General features: G+C 49.5%; 5 protein-coding genes across 5 annotated transcripts; 1 reads left to right on the forward strand and 4 right to left on the reverse strand.

Moving 5' to 3' along the window:
• Window positions 1-763: 763 nt before the first annotated feature.
• A1O9_00553 (uncharacterized protein) lies at window positions 764-1,248 on the reverse strand (the record flags this gene model as incomplete). The annotated part of the gene is made up of 2 exons (XM_013409716.1): window positions 764-1,106; window positions 1,157-1,248. Coding segments are annotated over 2 exons (435 nt in total), but the record flags the coding sequence as incomplete, so codon positions are not given.
• A 684-nt stretch (window positions 1,249-1,932) lies between these two features.
• A1O9_00554 (uncharacterized protein) lies at window positions 1,933-2,730 on the forward strand (the record flags this gene model as incomplete). Its single annotated transcript, XM_013409717.1, has 2 exons — window positions 1,933-2,107; window positions 2,195-2,730. The coding sequence occupies 2 exons, from the start codon at window positions 1,933-1,935 to the stop codon at window positions 2,728-2,730; spliced, it is 711 nt and encodes a 236-aa protein (XP_013265171.1).
• Window positions 2,731-3,491: 761 nt separating this feature from the next.
• Window positions 3,492-6,043, reverse strand: A1O9_00555 (uncharacterized protein; the record flags this gene model as incomplete). The annotated part of the gene is made up of 2 exons (XM_013409718.1): window positions 3,492-5,433; window positions 5,481-6,043. The coding sequence occupies 2 exons, from the start codon at window positions 6,041-6,043 to the stop codon at window positions 3,492-3,494; spliced, it is 2,505 nt and encodes an 834-aa protein (XP_013265172.1).
• A 1,926-nt stretch (window positions 6,044-7,969) lies between these two features.
• Window positions 7,970-10,131, reverse strand: A1O9_00556 (uncharacterized protein; the record flags this gene model as incomplete). Its single annotated transcript, XM_013409719.1, has 3 exons — window positions 7,970-9,342; window positions 9,396-9,715; window positions 9,782-10,131. The coding sequence occupies 3 exons, from the start codon at window positions 10,129-10,131 to the stop codon at window positions 7,970-7,972; spliced, it is 2,043 nt and encodes a 680-aa protein (XP_013265173.1).
• Window positions 10,132-11,010: 879 nt separating this feature from the next.
• A1O9_00557 (uncharacterized protein) lies at window positions 11,011-17,391 on the reverse strand (the record flags this gene model as incomplete). Its single annotated transcript, XM_013409720.1, has 4 exons — window positions 11,011-11,457; window positions 11,513-11,628; window positions 11,682-12,170; window positions 12,240-17,391. 4 exons carry the CDS (start codon window positions 17,389-17,391, stop codon window positions 11,011-11,013), a joined length of 6,204 nt encoding a protein of 2,067 aa, XP_013265174.1.
• Between the last annotated feature and the right edge of the window lie 783 nt (window positions 17,392-18,174).

Raw genomic sequence — 18,174 nt, forward strand, 5'->3', positions numbered from 1 at the left:
GAGGGAAACCCTATTTGTGGCCGGGTCTCAACCCTGAGACATTGTGGCGGCCAGCTGGTTGATTTGCGAAGATCAATTGAGACTTCTCTATCTTATTCGTGTTTGGCAGCACTGAGGAGAGCTGTCTGTGACCACAGTGAACCCCCCGCGGCAGAAGCCAGCATAAAATGCTTTAAACAACCTCATTATGAATGGAGAGCCCGGTTGAATAGGGGAGTTCATGGCACGCGGTATTCCTGCTCGAGCACTCAATATGAGGTAGAGCATGGGGAGTGGTCTTGGTCAAGGCTTCGTACCATGGAATGTAATCAGGCATTTGTAGTTGAAAGGTGGAGAGCGGAAGCCACAGTGATAGTCCTTCAACTGTAGTTGCCTCGAACGCTTGGCTGTATATTTTGGGTTCCAGAAGCTGTCTCAGCGTTAGTCTACGAACTCGGACCGGAGACCGGCACGCTACCAGGGTAGATGCGTTCGCTAAAGTAATTGGCGGAGTCTTACTTGTCCAAGTTTCAATTCCAGCTGTACTCGTATTTGCCCAGGGGGATGAAAAGTACTCAATGGAAACAGGTTGGAGAAGAAAGTGTCCAACCGAACTTTTGCTGCTCGAATACAGCCTCGGCGTTATTCATTCTTGTTCGACTAGTAGTAAAGCTTTGGTATTGGGGTAAAACTGAGAATCACGATTTTGAGCGTGTTCGATAAAGCGAATGGATTCTGCTTCTGCCCCCAAGAGCAAGGCGCACTTCTATCTGGTTTCATCATTGCTGTGTCCAGCCTTTGAGCGTCGTTGAATAAGTCTCTGCTCTTCTAGAGTCGAAGTATAGTCGTTTATCTGGAGAGGGCCAGCATCCCATATCAATACCGCCTGAAGAGTTAGGCATTGTTCAGAGTTCTGCTGCTCGGGGCCATCTTTGCTTTCGCCTAGAGAAGGTGTATGTCTCGTGTAACCAATTATATTGACCCAAGAACCTTGATATAAAGCCTGCGGGTCGATGCTTTCAAGGACAAGATTAACGTCGACCCAAATCTGATAGCGGGACTGGACTAGCTTTGGAAAGGCATGTTCAAGGAGGAGACGACCCTCAGCGAGATCGTACCGGACTACACTGTGCAAAGAAGTCAATGAGAACGCGCGCGGAGCAACAGCAAATCTTACCAACCAAGGCACCTCACTTTGGTATCAGAAGGGAGAGAAGATAATTCTGAGATGAAGACAAACCTGCTTGGTGCAGGCGCGCTGGTAGCTGCACCGCTCATGAAGGCAGGGAGTGAGAAACCGGGATGTGCACCACAACGTCAAATATGCTATTGCATCATGTGGGACTAGGAGTATAGTCTGGACTCCCAGGGCAACAACTGGCAGATGAGACTGTTCTAACAGTGCAGAAGGTGGTCGTGGTGACGATGGTACGTGTGGGAGCGTGTAGGCCTCAGGACACGAATAGTAGGCCGCAGTAAGTAACATCTCAATACGTGGCTTGGCACACGTGTGGCCGCTCGGCAAACTTGCCACAGAACGAGGGGCGCTGGCAGTTCCTTCATGGCCGACTGCGAGTGAAGTCCGGCTTGTCGATGTCATGCAGTGCCTCTGCAGTGCCTGGCGATTCTTCCTAGCCAGATCCCACTTCTCTAGGCTCTCGTCAAAGCCACTATCTCATTTCCACTGTGTTCCTATTCTTTCTTAGAGTTCCCAGCTTTTGGACTCTTCTGCGTCGGCCATCATCCTGGTCTATTTCCAGCAGTTCCTGCACGCAGTGGCTAATTGCGCTCTCGGCTGACCACGCGATAGCCTCAACTCCTCTTGGGGTCGCCGCAATCATCATCTACCGCCATTCTTCCTGCATACGATACGCCCACACGCTCGACAGGGCGTATCCTCTGTTATCCTGCCTTGCTACGATTCAATAGGTCTCCCTCTACATCTAGGATACTATGTGGAGTTGGTTTGGCGGGGCAGCCGCTCAACAGCGGAAGGATGCACCAAAAAACGCCATTCTGATGTTGCGGCAACAGCTGGACATGTTACAGAAGAGAGAAAGGCATCTAGAAAGTCAAATGGCAGAGCAAGATGCTTTAGCCCGGAAGAATGTATCAACCAATAAAACCGGTAAGTTTGGACGGTGATATTCTAGACAAACTAGGTCCATGCCCGAGAGATCGATATTACTGACATATCTCTTCCTTGGATAAACAGCTGCCAAAGCTGCTCTGCGTCGCAAGAAGGTCCATGAGCGTACCCTCGAACAAACATCAGCGCAGATCGCTCAAGTTGAACAACAAATTTACTCCATCGAGGCCGCCAATATCAACCAAGAAACCTTGAATGCAATGAAGAATGCCGGAGCCGCAATGAAACAAATACACGGAAATCTCACGATCGACAAAGTCGACCAAACCATGGACGAGTTACGTGAGCAACATGCTCTCGGTGAAGAGATTGCGAATGCTATCACAAACGCTCCTATCGGCGAACCAGTCGATGAAGCCGACTTGGAGGATGAGTTGGAAGGCTTAGAGCAAGAAGCCATGGACGAGAGGATGCTGAAGACCGGGCCTACTCCGGTGACTGGAGAAATCAACAGATTACCCTCCGTATCTACTGGTCCAGGTAAGTCCATGCAGATTGGAGTTGCCCCTGGTACTAATCACTCTATTCCAGTCAAGCAATCCACTGTCGAGGAAGACGAGGAAGAGGAACTTCGCAAGCTGCAAGCCGAGATGGCCGTATAAACCCGATTCCAACCGATAAACCTGCGTTTTCGCCCTCCATCATTTTATCTTTTTAGCAGGACGGTAATTCGTGGATTTTATGAAGGCAATCTCAGAGTTCCATGTGTCCGCGTAGTAGAACGGCGTTCAGAGTGGGCATGGCAAAGCATTTGTCGGCTCTCGGGTTCCATGATATTCCAATGATTAAATCCCAATCAATGAGTTCACACGATACACATAGGTCTTCCCCTGCTAGGCTAGATGATGTTCCTTGAATCCGCTTGGGTTCTGATCGATATGACTCCCGCGATATGTGAGGTGACACATGAGTTATACTCAACCTACCACTGGTACTATATATCCATGGTCTCGTGTATCTATTGGTTCTCTGGCTTTCCGGTTACCCGATGGGCTTTCTTCCCTCTGACAACAATAGATTTGTCGCCATTTACGCACTGGTCCACGCACTTAAGCTCGCGCATAGCAACCTACGGCGGAGTAGGAGGTAATGCCGGAGAGGTTTGTTTGAAACAGAACAGATGGAGAAAATTGTACGTAAGAGCAAGAGCTCGAATGAGTTCAGGTTAGAGGAGATTGCCAATTGTGATAGCTATCTTGGTCTTACGCACGACTAGGGAAGTCATGTCTCTTGCATGCCGAGCTACCGTACTGTGATAAGCTATTGCAGGTTTTTGCCTGGGTTGCAGGTACAAGCCGCGAGCCCTACTTCATATCAGGTGGCGCCTTTCGAAGAGTCCAAAGTCATTCCAAGGCACAAGCGCCTAGGACTTGAATGTCATACTCTTTCCCGCAAGCTCTTTACCCATCTTATTCTGTCTTGCCCCAGTGCTCGTGTCCAGGACCTTCGCAAACGGGTTCATGCGCTTTGCTCCGCTCTCATTATCACCCAGATCCGAGCCAGAAGAATTCAGAAGGGATGCTGCATTAGCATAATCAAATGGTTGATTGGTTCCTTGCCCTAGGGCTTGTGCTTGTGCTTCTGATGCTTTGAGAGCGTGCTTCTCCTCTCTTGCAAGACGTTTACTAGCGCGTCGCGCCTCAATAAAGGAGTCCTCAGGGCGAGCGAAAGATGGTGATGGTGCCGAACTGGATCCAAAAGCCGGCGATCGAGGTGTGCTGGTTATGGAAGTAGGCGTTGCGACACCGTTGAGTCCTCTGGTCCGAACTGCCGGTGTATTGTCTAGTAATGCGTCAGATACCTTGCGCTTTTTTGAACGTGAAAGCTCGCCCAGTGTGAACACCACTGTTTCTTGATTGTCACCTCGTGAGGCATCAACAAGAGTTTGGTTTTGGTCAAGCAAGGGCTGGGGAACAGGCTCGGCAACTTGGTTATCCCCTTCATGTCCTTCATGTAGCGACGCGGTCGGAATGGGTAAGACTGAGGCCAGAGCTACACGCGCACTGCTGACTTCCGGGGAAGGTTGAGGGAACTGTAGAGAAACGTTGCCCCAGAGAACAGAAGTAACGCTTCTAGCAGCCACTGGTTCTTCAACTGGGCAACCCCGGTAGTCCAGTGGCGCCGGGACACCCTCTTGCTTCTTATCAGCAGTCATTTGTTGCAGGGTAGCGGCGACTCCAGACATGGTCGTTTCCTCCTTTCGCCAGGTCAAATGTCTAGGGCGACGAGGTGTCGAACTGACCCCGGGTGCATCTCCGTTCGATTGAGCGAAGAACTCGTACATGGATGGTCCATCTTTGCCTTGCGCCTTGGCCTGTTTTACAACCTCAATAAGCTCGATGACATTGTCCATGACAGGCTTAGTGCTGCCGCCCCTACAGCTTTGACTGAAGCCGTACGGAGAGGTTGGCATGTTTTCCGCAATCTGCCAGATGAAGCGGTTTGGCAGGACATTCTGAATGCCTTCATCTGCATCACGGGCTCTGTTGTCACGCCACGCATGGACAGCGCGAAAGACCGCGAACTGCTCGTTGCTGAATCTGGTGGATCGCTGGTTGAGGAGTGCAAGCCAGCCAGCGGGACCACGGCCAGTTTCGACATCATAAACAGGATTGACGTAAACTTGCAGAGCCACTTTTTGAGACTCCCGCAAGACATACTCCAACATATTGTGTTCAGGCGTCGAGCCTTCAACCAGCATATTACGGAGATGATCATAGATATTCAAGAGAAAGTGTGTGTCCGCCCTAGCATAATCAAGAAGCTCTTGAGGCAAAGGTCGAACACGCCAGTCAGCGAGCTGGAACTGCTTTTGCGCCTCAAAGTTCGCAAATCTTTGGAGGAGATATTTTAAACTCTTTGCTGGGAACTGCAATGCGGTCGAGGCGTAGAACGTGTCGAAGAGGCCGACAACATATAACCCAAGGTCACGCTGCAGCCAGATGATGTCCATACTTGCGCCTTGAAATACCTTGAGGATCTTAGGGTCGGCAAACACCTCATTTAGCATCTGGAGAGATTGGCGCCAGGGCTTCAGCGTATCAATTATCCAGTCCTTGTCTCTTGTGCTGATCTGCATGAGACAGACAATGCCAATGTACGAGTGCTGGTCATGGTGCTCAAGGTCAATGGCAATTTCATCTGCAGATTTCAATTCCTCCAGCATTTTCACAACGCCTTCTTCAGAGTCGACATATGTAGCTTTCGATTCGCTTGGAGATGCGAATGGGATGGGAGGTCGAGTTTCTTTGACAGAGGCAGGGTATGTGTATTCTTCAATCTCTCGTGCGTAAGGGTGATTGTACCTAGACTGTCATCAGAAACCGAAACATCAAAGCAGAGGAAGACTAACCCAGTGTCTGCGTCGCCAACGCAGTCCGAAAGTGGGACTATAGCATGTGGTTTGGTCTTCAACAGTGGTCTGAATGATCCAGTGGCATAATTATCTGGCTTGACCTCGAATGACAACTGGGGCTTTGGCAACGATTGACGGGACCATTGTTGCAAGGGGCGGGGAGAATTTACCGAGCGTGGGGACGGCTGTGGTGTATCTTGCATGGCAGGACTCTGGCGCTTGATTACCCCGGAGAACTCGTCAAGAGCGGAATCCGTCTTCTCTAGAAGATGGTCCACGACATCGATTATCCGACGCCAGCTGTCATCAATGTCATCCTGCTCTTGCAGTGAAGGGGCTTTAATGGCTGTGTCTTTGGTCGCGGCCTTGAGTAGTTTGTTAGTTAGACGCAATAAATGGGCATTTTGACGGTCAAGAGAGCGGGAAAGATTTTCGCTGGCAGACCGATGGAAGCTCAAATCCTGGTTTGCAACCTGGCCAGCGCTTCTGGTCACGTCGACGAGCGAGGCCTGGACCAGGGCTTGAAAAGACTCGAAGTCCGTGCGTAGATCGGGTTCCATAGCAAGGAAAGCTTTTTGCAAGATGGAAGACTCGCTCCTCAAAACTGTGGCTCCCGTGTAAGAGAGAAAGGCCTCCCTTTCGGCCCCAGCGATCTGGAAATCAACAAATCGATGTGAGTTGTGCAGTGAAGCAGGGAAAAAGTCGAAGTGAATCTCCAAATTCAAGAATTATCAATATCCGGCGGAGCATAAACGCCGCAGTTAGCAACGGTGGATCACAAGGTCAACTCTTCTGGGCCATCGCAAATTATCCCCATTGTCCCCTGATGCTTCAAGAATGAAAACTTCAGATACCCTGGCTATCCTTCCAGTAAATGGGTGGTACACTCACAAGCACCGGCTGGGTACACACTCACCAACAATATGCCTCTTGTACCAATTTTCCGCGGCCCCTGGCTGTGGAACACGACCAGACATTGAGCGCCTTGTTCCACATCTTGAATCAATCGTACCACGTCTCCCAATTTCCTATCAAATCTCTCGGAAATTTCTTTCAGTTTATTCCCAGTCGTGTTGGTTATAATGCGGCACTAGACAAAGCCATCTCATGCTTATGCAGTATGCACACGAGATGGCGACTTTGCACTTCCCGAGTCTCCAAACACTCTATACGACTGTATCCTGAAACCCTAAGTCATGTGCGAAATTGCCTGGCCGTACCACAGTTACGTGCCAAGTCAGAGACGATATGTGCATCTATAATTCTGCGGTTGTGCGAGGTAGGTGCAACGCTGCCCTCTGTCCATATCTTGGATTGGGTTGTAACCTTGGCTAGCTCATGTTCAACGATGATCTTGGCGGCTGGAATTTTCTGGTTCGAGGGACGAAGCTGCTCATCCAAGAATGTGATCCCGCAATGTACTCGAATCCGTTTGAGAGGTCGATGCTAGAATCTCAACGTGCTTGGTTTGTAAGACTGATGGCCTCATTGTGTTGAGCCCGTGTTGCTTACCTGTACATGACTCTCAGATTGTGCAAGATCTCAGTGAGGGGCAAGAGTGCTTCCTATCCACTCCTCGTTGGCGTCAACTCCTCAGTGCCGAATATCCTTCCATCGTTGTCGGTGGCCCGCCAGGTCTTCGTCTCCGAGTGGAACTCTGCGAGTTCCTTGTCAAAATTCCAGGATTCATGAAGCAGGCGACAAGGTTACTAACTTGGTTGCAGAACAGAACAAGCGAATTGCCATGCATAGAGATTCTTCATCACATGCTTGCTACGAGGAATGAGATGGATACTTGGTATACCCAAGAGGTTCTGCCACTGTTGCGAGCACAGGTCGGTCCCATGGACCATGCTCCTCTGGGCAGCATGCAACATTCATTTCTAGTATTGCGAGTACACTGACGAACCAGGATCTTCTGCTTACTATCACTGACCCTGTGGCAAATGCAACCATTGCTAAACTCGAAAGGCTTGCACTTCAATTGTTTGGTGTTTTGCCACATAGTGGCAACCTTTTTATCTGCGACATAAAGCCAAGCACCACGACAAAGCGAGTCGCGATGGCTCTTGAAGCTCTCAATCGCGTTCAAGTCACAAATTTTATGGCAGCAAAACCTCTCGAATTTGGCCTTGAACAGCTTGGGTGTACCAAAGGTTGATGGAATCACAATCGATCAATCCTACTAGGTCTAGGACCCCTGTCACCTAGAATTTGTCCGAGAAACGGGCTACTTGAGAAAGAAAATGCAATTTGACCGCATCGACTCAACTCATTTTGGTAAAGCTCCGAAAGCCACTCGATGTGTCGACGTACAAAAGGCATGATTAGGGAAAGCCTTGATTGACCTATAATTGCCAACGATCTCTGCCTTGGGACATGAAACTAGCGGGCCGATAGTTTATTCCACCCCTCGTGAGATCGAACAGCCTTTTACAGCGTTGCGAAAAATAAGGGAGATCGCAAAGCTAAACTTCGTCAAATATTTACATGTTGCTTGCTGAATCTTGCAGTTCATTAATGACGACTCGAACAAGATTGCCTGTGCCCTTTTCACCCGGTGTTCCTGTTATTGAATCCTCCCCTTTCGGCTCGGTGAGCTCGTTTACTGGGGTGGCGATGCTGCTGGAGGTTGTGATGCTCGACTCATCGTCACTTCCGTGCTCAGCGATCTCAAGCTTGGCTCCCCCGATTTCGACCTCAGCTTTTGAGGGGGCCTGATGCAAATCTTGGCGCATTAGATTGGCGAGAGCGTGGCCCAAATCCTCCTCAGGATGCTCACTAAGCTGGGTGCTTCGCCACGCCACAAAATTATCCGGACGAACGAGAACAGCTCCACCCGCGGCAACCTCTTTAAGCTGAGCCCATGAATCTTGATGGTCGAGGTAGAGGCCCTTCGGCTTGGTTAAGTCATTTGCCCTGATCTGAGTCGTGGAAACTTTGACATTAGTCTCCTTTGTGAGTTTTTCGGCAGCCTTGACCCATTTGTCGCCAGTTTCATCCGTTAGAAGCACAAAGTCTGCTCCAGCAGTCTTCATAAGATCATGGGTTGAAACTGCGGTCCCTTCTTGGAGGAGCCAAGCATGCGGAAGGCGGTGGCCCGGACGGGTCGTGGGCTTGTATATCTGGCCTTCAGGATCGGGCACAGGTGCGGTGGTCCCGTCGGAAACCAAGACGCCACAGCTATAGCTGAACCCAAGTTCAATATCATGGGCGCTGTACTCAACATTTTGTGTCTGAAGGACACGACGAAGGTGGTGAAGCGCTGATCGGCCACGTTCACTATCCTCGAAAAGCTGGGCGAAGCGTTGGTCGTTGAACTCTTTCGCACCTGGAATCGCGCCAACGCCTGCACTAAGGACATTCATATTGCTGAAGCTAAAGTAGGCCCAGTCGCTGTTACGAATGCCAACGGGACGCCTTTCTGACTCGTACGTATCGAGTAGTGACGGGTCGGCTTTGTGATCCAGTACAAATGCCAGCTTCCAGGCAATATTTTTGGCATCCTCAATGCCAGTGTTGAGTCCTAATCCCGAGGCTGGTGGTCGTCGATGAGCTGCGTCTCCAGCAATGAAAACCCGGCCAACTCGATACTTATCTGCGACCACCCTATCGAGAACCCAGTGGTTGACATGCATTACCTCCATCTCTAGATCGGGAAGCTTGAGGAGCTGACGAATTCGTGCTGGTAGAGCATCTGTCTCGAAGCGTTTGCTGTCGTTCATTGGAAAACCAAAGGTAAGAACCCATTCTTCCGAATAGCGACCCCATGTTGGACCCATCTGGAGAAGGGCACCACAGTCGAGGTGGGCCATGGACCCGCCCTCTGGGTTGATAAAGTGAGTGATAAGCGTTCTTTCTAGAGGGAACATTAAGCCTGTTAAAAAATGTCGGCGCAAGGGTATATCCTACCGTCCCAGTAATCCGACAAATCAGCCTTGAAGTGGGTGCTCACAAAGTCGATGATTCCCGCCGGCCCCTCCATATTAATACCGAGTTTCAGCGTGGACATCTTTCCACCATCGCAAGCAACGACGTATTGCGCCCGATATCGGGTGAGGGATCCATGTGCATCACTGACGGTGACGATTACAGAATCATCAATCTCTTCGAAATCGTCAACCTTGGCATTAAAGAACACGCCGTTCGGGTTACGGTCCTCGGCGATACCACGAAGGATCGGTTCGAGTCTCAGTAATGGAAGATTTGACGAAGAGACGGGGGAATCTCGTCTTCCCTTTGTGTCAGCCCATGGACAGCAGAGCTACGGCCAAGCTCGAAAGGCTGGCTTGGCTTACTTATACGCTTCAGAAGTTGGTGTGGTCGGGCCTCCGCCAGCAGCATTCATCGTGCTAATTAGTTTGCGGTCAAATGGCCCATCTCCTCCAAGAGTTGTGCGCCACTCGACGCGGCTCATGTTATGGAGGGGTGCAGACTGCGCTGTGACCGCATCCCATATTTCATGTTGACGGAATGTTTCTAGAGTACGTTGATTTAGATAGTGAGCCTTTGGCAGAATGGATGTGGACGGGTGCTTCTCGAACAGCACATGCTTGACTTTGTAATCGGACAAGAAGCAAGATAGTGACAGTCCGACCCCGCCTCCCCCGATGATCACAACGGGAATGTCAATGATTCCAGAGTCCATTTTTTCAAGTTGGACTGTAATACTTAGAAATGAACAGTGCTACTAATCGCCTGCCTTTTTTAATTGCAAAATTGTCTCTGGCGTTGTTGTTTCGACGTATGGATATAATATAGGACTGAGACATTTGTACGTCGCACTGTGCCATGAGCGATCCAACCGGGCTTCATTCCTAGCATTGCACCGGGCACTCCCAATTTGGTAATGGAATCAGGCCATGCATCGAAACCTTGTCAGCTGTCATATGGAATTGAATGATCGAACGTATCTATTTTCCAGTGTGGATGGGTTTCAGCCACCGTGAACAGTGGCTCGGGGGAATGTTTGGTCGCCGGCGGGTGCAAGTATTTCTGCCCCCTTCGGCGCTTTTTCGACCTCATCACAGAGTGGATAGTTTCAAGAAGTTTTATGCTCCGATGAACTTGACTGTCCTTGATCTTGCATTTCAGTGATCTCACAACGAGAGTGGCCTTGAAGCTGGGACTTATCGTTGCCGTGAACCAGTGAACTCATCCGTGCACCCGCTCGTGGCAGCGACTGGCCGGAAATGGCTCAATCGAGTTCATGATATACTCGCGCACGAGCCTCAGACTGTCGCACTGCCTATACTAACAATTGCTCTTGATTCTGTAGCCATTTCCGTGGATTAAACGTTGAGTGTTGTTGGTCACTAGAGTACACTGGTGACAAGCCACCAGCAGGTATCTGGATATGCATCATTACCAAGCACTTTACTAGCTGGCAAGGAGAGTTAAGACATGAATGACCATTGGAAGAGCGCATAGGCATCCAGAAACAGGAGTGATGCATGCATGTATGAGCGATTTCATTACACAATGCTTGCTACCTGATATGATAGAATTCCCAGGCCACGAAACAAACTCAATCCCCGTCACCGAAGTATTCGTCTAGTAAATCCTTCAAAACCGAACTTTGAGTTAGTCTGTAGGCCTCTTGGACATATTCTTTCTCCAACGAGAACCGCTCTGCCATAACATTAGGAACAAACTTCCCTACTAGCTTGTTAGGTTGTATGTTGCTCTCATGAATGCGCTTCTGCAGGAATTTGCGGTAGGAGTGCACCCCACTTCGTAAATGTGATGAGTGGAAGGGCACATCGATCCCTTGAAGCGGAATGGTTGCGGTGCCACGTTCCAATTGAATTGGCTTGGGCAATTGGCTCACCTGATTCACACAACTCGCGATGTAGTCGTGGAGTTCACCCGACGTAATGGTTTCCACCCGCAGAGCTTCGGCAACCAAGACATTCGCTCTAGGGTATGTAGCGAGGTGATCCAGGACCATCGAAAGAGCATGAAGGTTTTTGTTCTGAAGGAAACTATCATCAGTCAAATATGGTTGGTGAGCGGTAGCAAGAACTTACAGTCCCTGCACACACATATTGTTCGCCTTCCACGTTGAAGTTGACAATTTCCAGTAACTCCTTGCTCTGGCATGAGATCATGCGGACAACAGAGTCTAAGGTCGCTTGGTTGAAGCCTGTGTGCTGGTGAGAACTTGAGAATGCAAGAAAGCCAATAGTGTATCTTTACCTTTGCCCACGCGTTTAGGATTTGCCGCAACCATGGAATACCCAGTCTCGCCATTCTCTTCCCTTTCCATAGCTAATTGCATGCTAAGGCCACGGTAAAAGACCACGTCCATGAGATCATTCATCGGCAAGAAACCAGAAAATGCTGATAGTGATCCGTATTCCCCCAGGGAATGACCCGCGTAAGTGGCACTGTCCTGGATAAAGCCCTTTGCTCGCATATCCTCGAAAGTTGCTTTTTGCTGAACAAGAATTGCACACTGGGCGAACTGTGTTGAAAAGAGGAGGCCTCGTGGCTCAGAAAATGAGAAAGACCTTGTTGTAGGACTCAAACCTGGCAAGGCGGGTTTCGTAGCTGAGCACCCATCTAGCAGAACCGTCTCAACTTGCATGCCCATGTAGTTCTCCCTGATCCTACGACCCCGCTTTCCACCGAAGTGGATCGTGAGGGTTTTAGGATTATTTCGAACAACGTCGAGAACAGACCATCCTAGCCATGAACGACGTCAGTAAACTCGGGGAATTATTCGCCAGTGTGCAGGGACGTTGCTGAACATACCATATGAATCCATAAGATACCTGTCCGCAGAATCCCAGATTGCTTTCGCAACGGGGCTGCTGTCATAGAGATCCATCCCCATACCTTTTGCCTGGCTTCCTTGGCCAGTAAAAATATAAGCTGTTTTCGCCTGCTCGACCTCTGCTTCCGCTTCGAGCACAATCTCATCAGTATCTTGTTTGTATGCAGAAATTTCTATGCGCATTTTGCCCTCGATCATTCCTACGTGCTTTAACTTTACGTTGATTTTGTCTTTGGGTAGCACCATGCCGGTGAACGTTACTGAATACCGGCGGAGACGTTCTGGGTTCCCGTTTGCAGTGATATGCTCTAGTACACTTGCAGTGAGGGCTGAGGTGTACATACCATGAGTGATGGTGCCTGGCAACCCGGCGAAGTCTGCAAATATTTGTGAAACATGAATAGGATTATAGTCCTTCGAGATTCTTGCGTACCTCTCGTTGCTGTTCGGGATCTGCACCTGAACGGTCCTGTCGTCCGACCATCCAGCATGCGGAAGCTCACTCTGCGCGCTCTTTGAGGCTGCTTTGCGCGTCAAGAAGTCCATGACTGGGTTTCCTACGCAATCAGTGTCGTGAAAGTCAACCTTTCCAATCTCTCGACTGTCGGTATCTGATCGTCGAGCAATCACTGTACCGGTAACGGCGAGATCTTTAAACATGTTTTGTTCTTTCCATGTAACAAACGACTCCAGTCGGAAGAGCAAAGTCGCACCGAGGAGGGAGCAAGTCGACTCATGCGGTTGAAACCACTCTCTGTCGAAAAGGATGGCTTCGTCTTGTCGTGATGCGATTTTCACTTCCATAACTTGTTCCTTCTGTTGGCGAAAGGTTGAGCCAAAAGTGTTGAACCTTCCCTTGAATAGAAATTTCGACCTCACGATCATGACCCGCTGCCCTGAGCGAAGGATCTCTGCTTCAACCGTGACGTATTTGCCAGCATCTTCAATATAAATGGCTTGGACTTGCGACCTTGCACAGACGACGTCGCCAATATGGAGTGGCGATGCCTCGTCGCAATAGTAAAATTTGTTCGAATGATGGACCAGGCAAAGCAAGTCACCATCGATATCCCTCAAAACAAGAGGTCTTGAAATTACGTCCCATGCAATGACAATACCAAAGCCTATTGGGAAAACCTCAGAGTTACCGTACATCATTGTACCATTTGAGTCTGATTGAGCCACAGTGGACACGTAGTCCTGGTACATCTCCTTCGTCAGTACCATCTCCTTCCCCCAGAAGATGGACTGTACTGTAGACTTTGTGTCGAGATCTTCATTGAACCATAATTTACTATAGAACTTCTTGATCCGAAGATTGCGATCCTCCATGGATTCACTGAAAGTACACGGGCTCGCTCCTGGCTGCAGACAAAATTCCAAGGGAAGCGTAATAACGTCACTGTGGTGTGGGTTTGGGAGGCGGAGCTCGACAACCAGCCTGTTGTTATTGTAGCAGGAGATCTCGGCGAGAACTTCGCCGACAGGGCTACTATCTTTCTCAAGGACAACTTTGCCACCTTCTCTGTCGATTGATAGAGAGGTTCCATCGCGAGGATCTAGGATTCGACGAAGAGGACTTGGTGCGTAATGCCCGTTCCGAATGATGTGGTCAGACTGAAAGAGTGCTCGAAGGAGTGTCGATGAGTTGCTGCATCTTCCTGCTAAGAATGAGGGAGGGAAGTAGCTGACAGCCTCGATAGAAGATTGTAGTTGCTGAGGAAGAACGGGACTCTTGCACGAGAACGGAGTGTTTTCCATGGATGTGGGCAGACTTGCAGGAGATGCATTTGTCCAAGAATCTGGCGTCAAGCTACCACTTTGGCTCATGCTCTCTTCACCAGACATCATGATAATCGACGTATCAAATTGCTCAGATAAAAGCATGTCGATGTGGGATTTGGCAATGGTATCCAGGATAAACTTCGCCGGCTCGTCACAATTTTGAGAGTGTCGTGCCGCGACAGGGCCGTGTAAAATGCAGACCCTGTCGGCATCTTGGTCGACTACTGCTTCCACGTCTTCTGATTGCCATAATGAGTCCTTCTTAAAGTAATACTCAAAGCTGTCGTCCAAAATAGGGATGAAGTTGACAGGCTTCTGCCCGCGTGCCTTGCATCGATGGAGAAAGAATGTAGAGTCTTCAGGATTCAAGACGGTTGTCAATGCGTCGGGGCACGAGAGACGAAATTTATCCAGAAAGCTTTGCGGGTCAAGCAGCGCTGTCTCCGATATTTCAATCCTGCTGCATAGGGGCAGTCGTTGCACAGCTCGGCACGCAAAGTTGTAGACAAAGCTGGCGTACGATGGATGGATCCAGCGAGATTGATGGGAGACGTACATTAGACTTATCATTCTCTCCAGAACTTCCATGTACGTCATGGCTGATAGGTCTGTGACCTCTCCGTCCGATGTCTTTCCAAACCACGGCTTTGCGAAGTCGGCGTTGAGCTTTTGGATGATAGAGTCCTTGCTTTGAAGCAGTTTCTGCACACGCTCACTTCGGGGGAGACTAAATATTGTTCGATCCAGCTCACTCCATAGCATCACACCTCTGTTCGCGATTTTATGAATAGGTTGGCCCATTTCTGACCGAACAGTAATGATCCCACCTGCAGGACCCTTGTACGTCTTCTCCCAGTCGGAGTCGGAGATGCCTGGGGTTTGACAGATGAGTTTGCGAGTAGCAGAGGATGTATGAGCTTCTCGCGCAACCATCATACGACTCCCAAGTAAAATTCCGTCGAAAGGCATCAGCGCATGGCCAAACCGGGATGCCCATCGTCCAGTCAGGTATGGATATGTGTCGTCAGCGGCACCAAAACCGCTCCCAGCAACTAGAATGATATTACTCTGGCTTCGTATCATCCCGTAGAGCTTCAAGATAGGTGCATAAAAATCTTCATAGGAGTGGTGGCCACCTCCGCGACCTCCAGTCCACTGTAGAATAATGGGGTAATGCGGATGGGCTTTGGCGATCTCGACTACGTCCTTGATCGCTGCAGGAGAGCCAGGTTTAAACGCGATGTGCTTTATCCCAAGCGTGCTAATGTAATCAGCGACGACATCCGCAGATGGAACACCTGCTCCGATGGTTAGACCGTGAATTGCAATACCTCTTCGGGCTAGCTTCCGCAAGGTCGCAACTTGCCATGCCATAGTGTGTGGGCTAGCATAAATCAAGTTGCAGGTTATGCCTCTGCCCGCAGGAAGACTTTCCGCCAGCTGCTCAATTGCAGATGTCATGGCCTTCTCATCGTAGAAGCCACCAGCAGCCAGCTCAACATGATAGCCAGCATTCATGATGGCTGACACGAAGTCCCAGTGACTCGTTGTTGGCGTCATGCCAGCAACGATGACCGGAGGGCACCCTAGTAGCTGGGTGAGCTTAGTCTGAATTGACCATTCACCAATGTGAGATCGAGTCAGCCGGGGCTGAAATTGCTGACCCCAGGCGAGGATAGGTGCAGAAGATGCTAGCAAGGTGGAGGAATAGAGATCGATCGCAGTGCCAGCATCTTTCTCCCGGGATCCAATGCTGGTCATATCGATGACTCTTACGCCTTCCCCATCCTTGAGTTTCATCACCAACTCACTGACACCACTGTCAAATGCCAGGATTTGCGTAGCCCCAGGAAATTTCAATGCGGAGGGCCATCGGCATTCGTCACAGGCAACAGCATCCACTAAAGTTTCCAAGACATTTGGTGCATGGCTATTCCTTAGATCTTGCGCAGTTTTGCTGTGATAGACTGGGATTCTCAAGTTTTCCTTCAAGAGTAGTTTGCCAACGAGCCGAAGCTTGACCATCTCGGCAGCACTCTTCAAATAAGTTGTGTGGAATGGTACACTTATAGGCAAGAACTGGTGTTGGATGACAGGCTTCCGGCTGCTGAATGGTACTTGAGTCTGATCTACTCCATCTTTTGCTTTAAGTGCCCGTAGATGCGAGCTTAAGTGAACCAGGGGCTTCATAGGGCCAGCCACGACGTAGTTATCCCTGGCGTTTTCCAGTGCTAGATGTAGCTGTTCCTTATGGGCCAAATTCTTGTTGAAATTGACAAGCAGATTCTCGATACGCAGACGATCCAGTCCGCGCACGCTCAACATGAACGAAGGTTGACCCTCGTTGTTCTCAAGGCAGTCGTTTACAAGAGTTGCAGACACAGAGGATTGAGGCCTAGCTTGATGGCTGTAGAAGCCAAGCCAAAACAAGAGTTCAATTGTGACTTTGCAAACCTGGTAGAACGAGTCCCATGAATCAGCCATCGAGATCGCGGCTGCAATCACTAGACCTTGGGAGTGTCCGGTTGTGCCTCTGAAATGTGATCGAAGCTCGCCAGGAGTCATCCCAAGAGCTTTACAAGCAACACAGTAGTGAGCTAGACTCAGAAGGCCGGCGATGGGCATGCTGACTGGGGCTTGCGAAATAAAGTCCGTATCGGGTATACTTCCAGATTCTTGAAGCCAGCTACTCAGATCGATATAGCGCCCGCAATAATGGTCGTCTGCTTCAGGCAGGCGGCAAAGCTCTGAGAGCAACGGTGTGGCAATTTCATTTACGAGTTCCGACAGCAGAGGTTTGTAGGTCGAGAAAAGTATTGTCAGTGATGAAACACACTTTGGGTTATTTGTGCTTTGTCCTCCAAAAATGGCATATAAATTTGCTTGTTGGCTTTCTGCAAGATGTAGCAAGGCACTGTGCTGTGCCTTGATCGTTTCGCATCTGGATAGGGCGTCATAATAGGTTCGAAGAAGGTCTCGGTGAACACTTGAAGTGACAGGGAGAGCGCAGATGGCCGAGTGAACGTCAGTCCCCTTCAGGAATTCTTGCTCGAACGCCCAGACCAATGATTGTATGATGGAGGAACGAGCGTTGTTGTCGATAAGAAAGCCTAAAAACGAGAGCACAAGCTCCTCAGCTGTTGATGGTTCCACGGCATCTGATCGAGGCTGGTGAGACAGGGAATGAAGAAACAAATCTCTTTGCCATCTGACTTCTGCAACGTACGCAACATCAATGAGCAATACGTGTCTCAAGTCTTTGAAGAGCATGGGAAGTGGCACCATGTCCATTGCTGCAAAAAGCCTTTTCTGTGGATGGACAGGTGGGTCTTGGATCTTAATCATCTTGTCGATAATTGAAACATCGGTACAGAGGTCTAAAGGTGTCGTTGATAAGGAGGTCAATGAGCGAGCTATAGAGACAACAGGAGAAGCGGTGACACTCCAGAATGATTTGTTGCAATGTTCCGCCTAGACGGAGTTTTCTATAGATCTCAACCTAGAAGCAGACTGTCAGTCTTGCAGTCGAACCTCGGCGGTTATATCGGAATGGATACATGTGGGTGCATTTTTGGCTTATCCACTGTCGGGCCATTTTTGTATATCTAGTTAGGAGAACAGGTAGATACCTCATTGGCCTTCTTATTAACGCCGATGTCTCCTCCGACCATGCGGTGCATTTTCTAATGAAAGCAGGTGCATTTTTGCACACAGTGGTGGCTGATTTGGCACGACCCCTGCACAACGGCGATGCGTTCGTGTAGGATTTCGGTAGCAAGACCGACTTTCTCAAGAGCTATACAAGATCCTCTTGTTCCTGAGCGAAATCTGTATCACCAGTACTTCCGATTTCGCCCAGAAACTGGAGCGCTGGTGCCGATTGGGATCATCATGCTAGCGTCTAAAAGGTACCTGAGGGCAATTCGAGCTGACGGAACTCTCTAGAGACACTTTGTAAGAGACAATGTCATGCGCAAGGCCATAGAGAAATGGCCTCTACGTGCAGACTCGTGCGGTTGCATTGTCCCACTGGCTCTCAATTAATACCTAGTAACATGAGTGTGCGACGCGTCATTGGGGGTGTAAAACCATATCTTAATTGGTTTGGACTTTCTAGCAAAGGTAGAT

Source organism: Exophiala aquamarina (assembly GCF_000709125.1).
Source record: "Exophiala aquamarina CBS 119918 chromosome Unknown aczIA-supercont1.1, whole genome shotgun sequence".
NCBI classification, from domain to species: Eukaryota; Fungi; Ascomycota; class Eurotiomycetes; order Chaetothyriales; family Herpotrichiellaceae; genus Exophiala; species Exophiala aquamarina.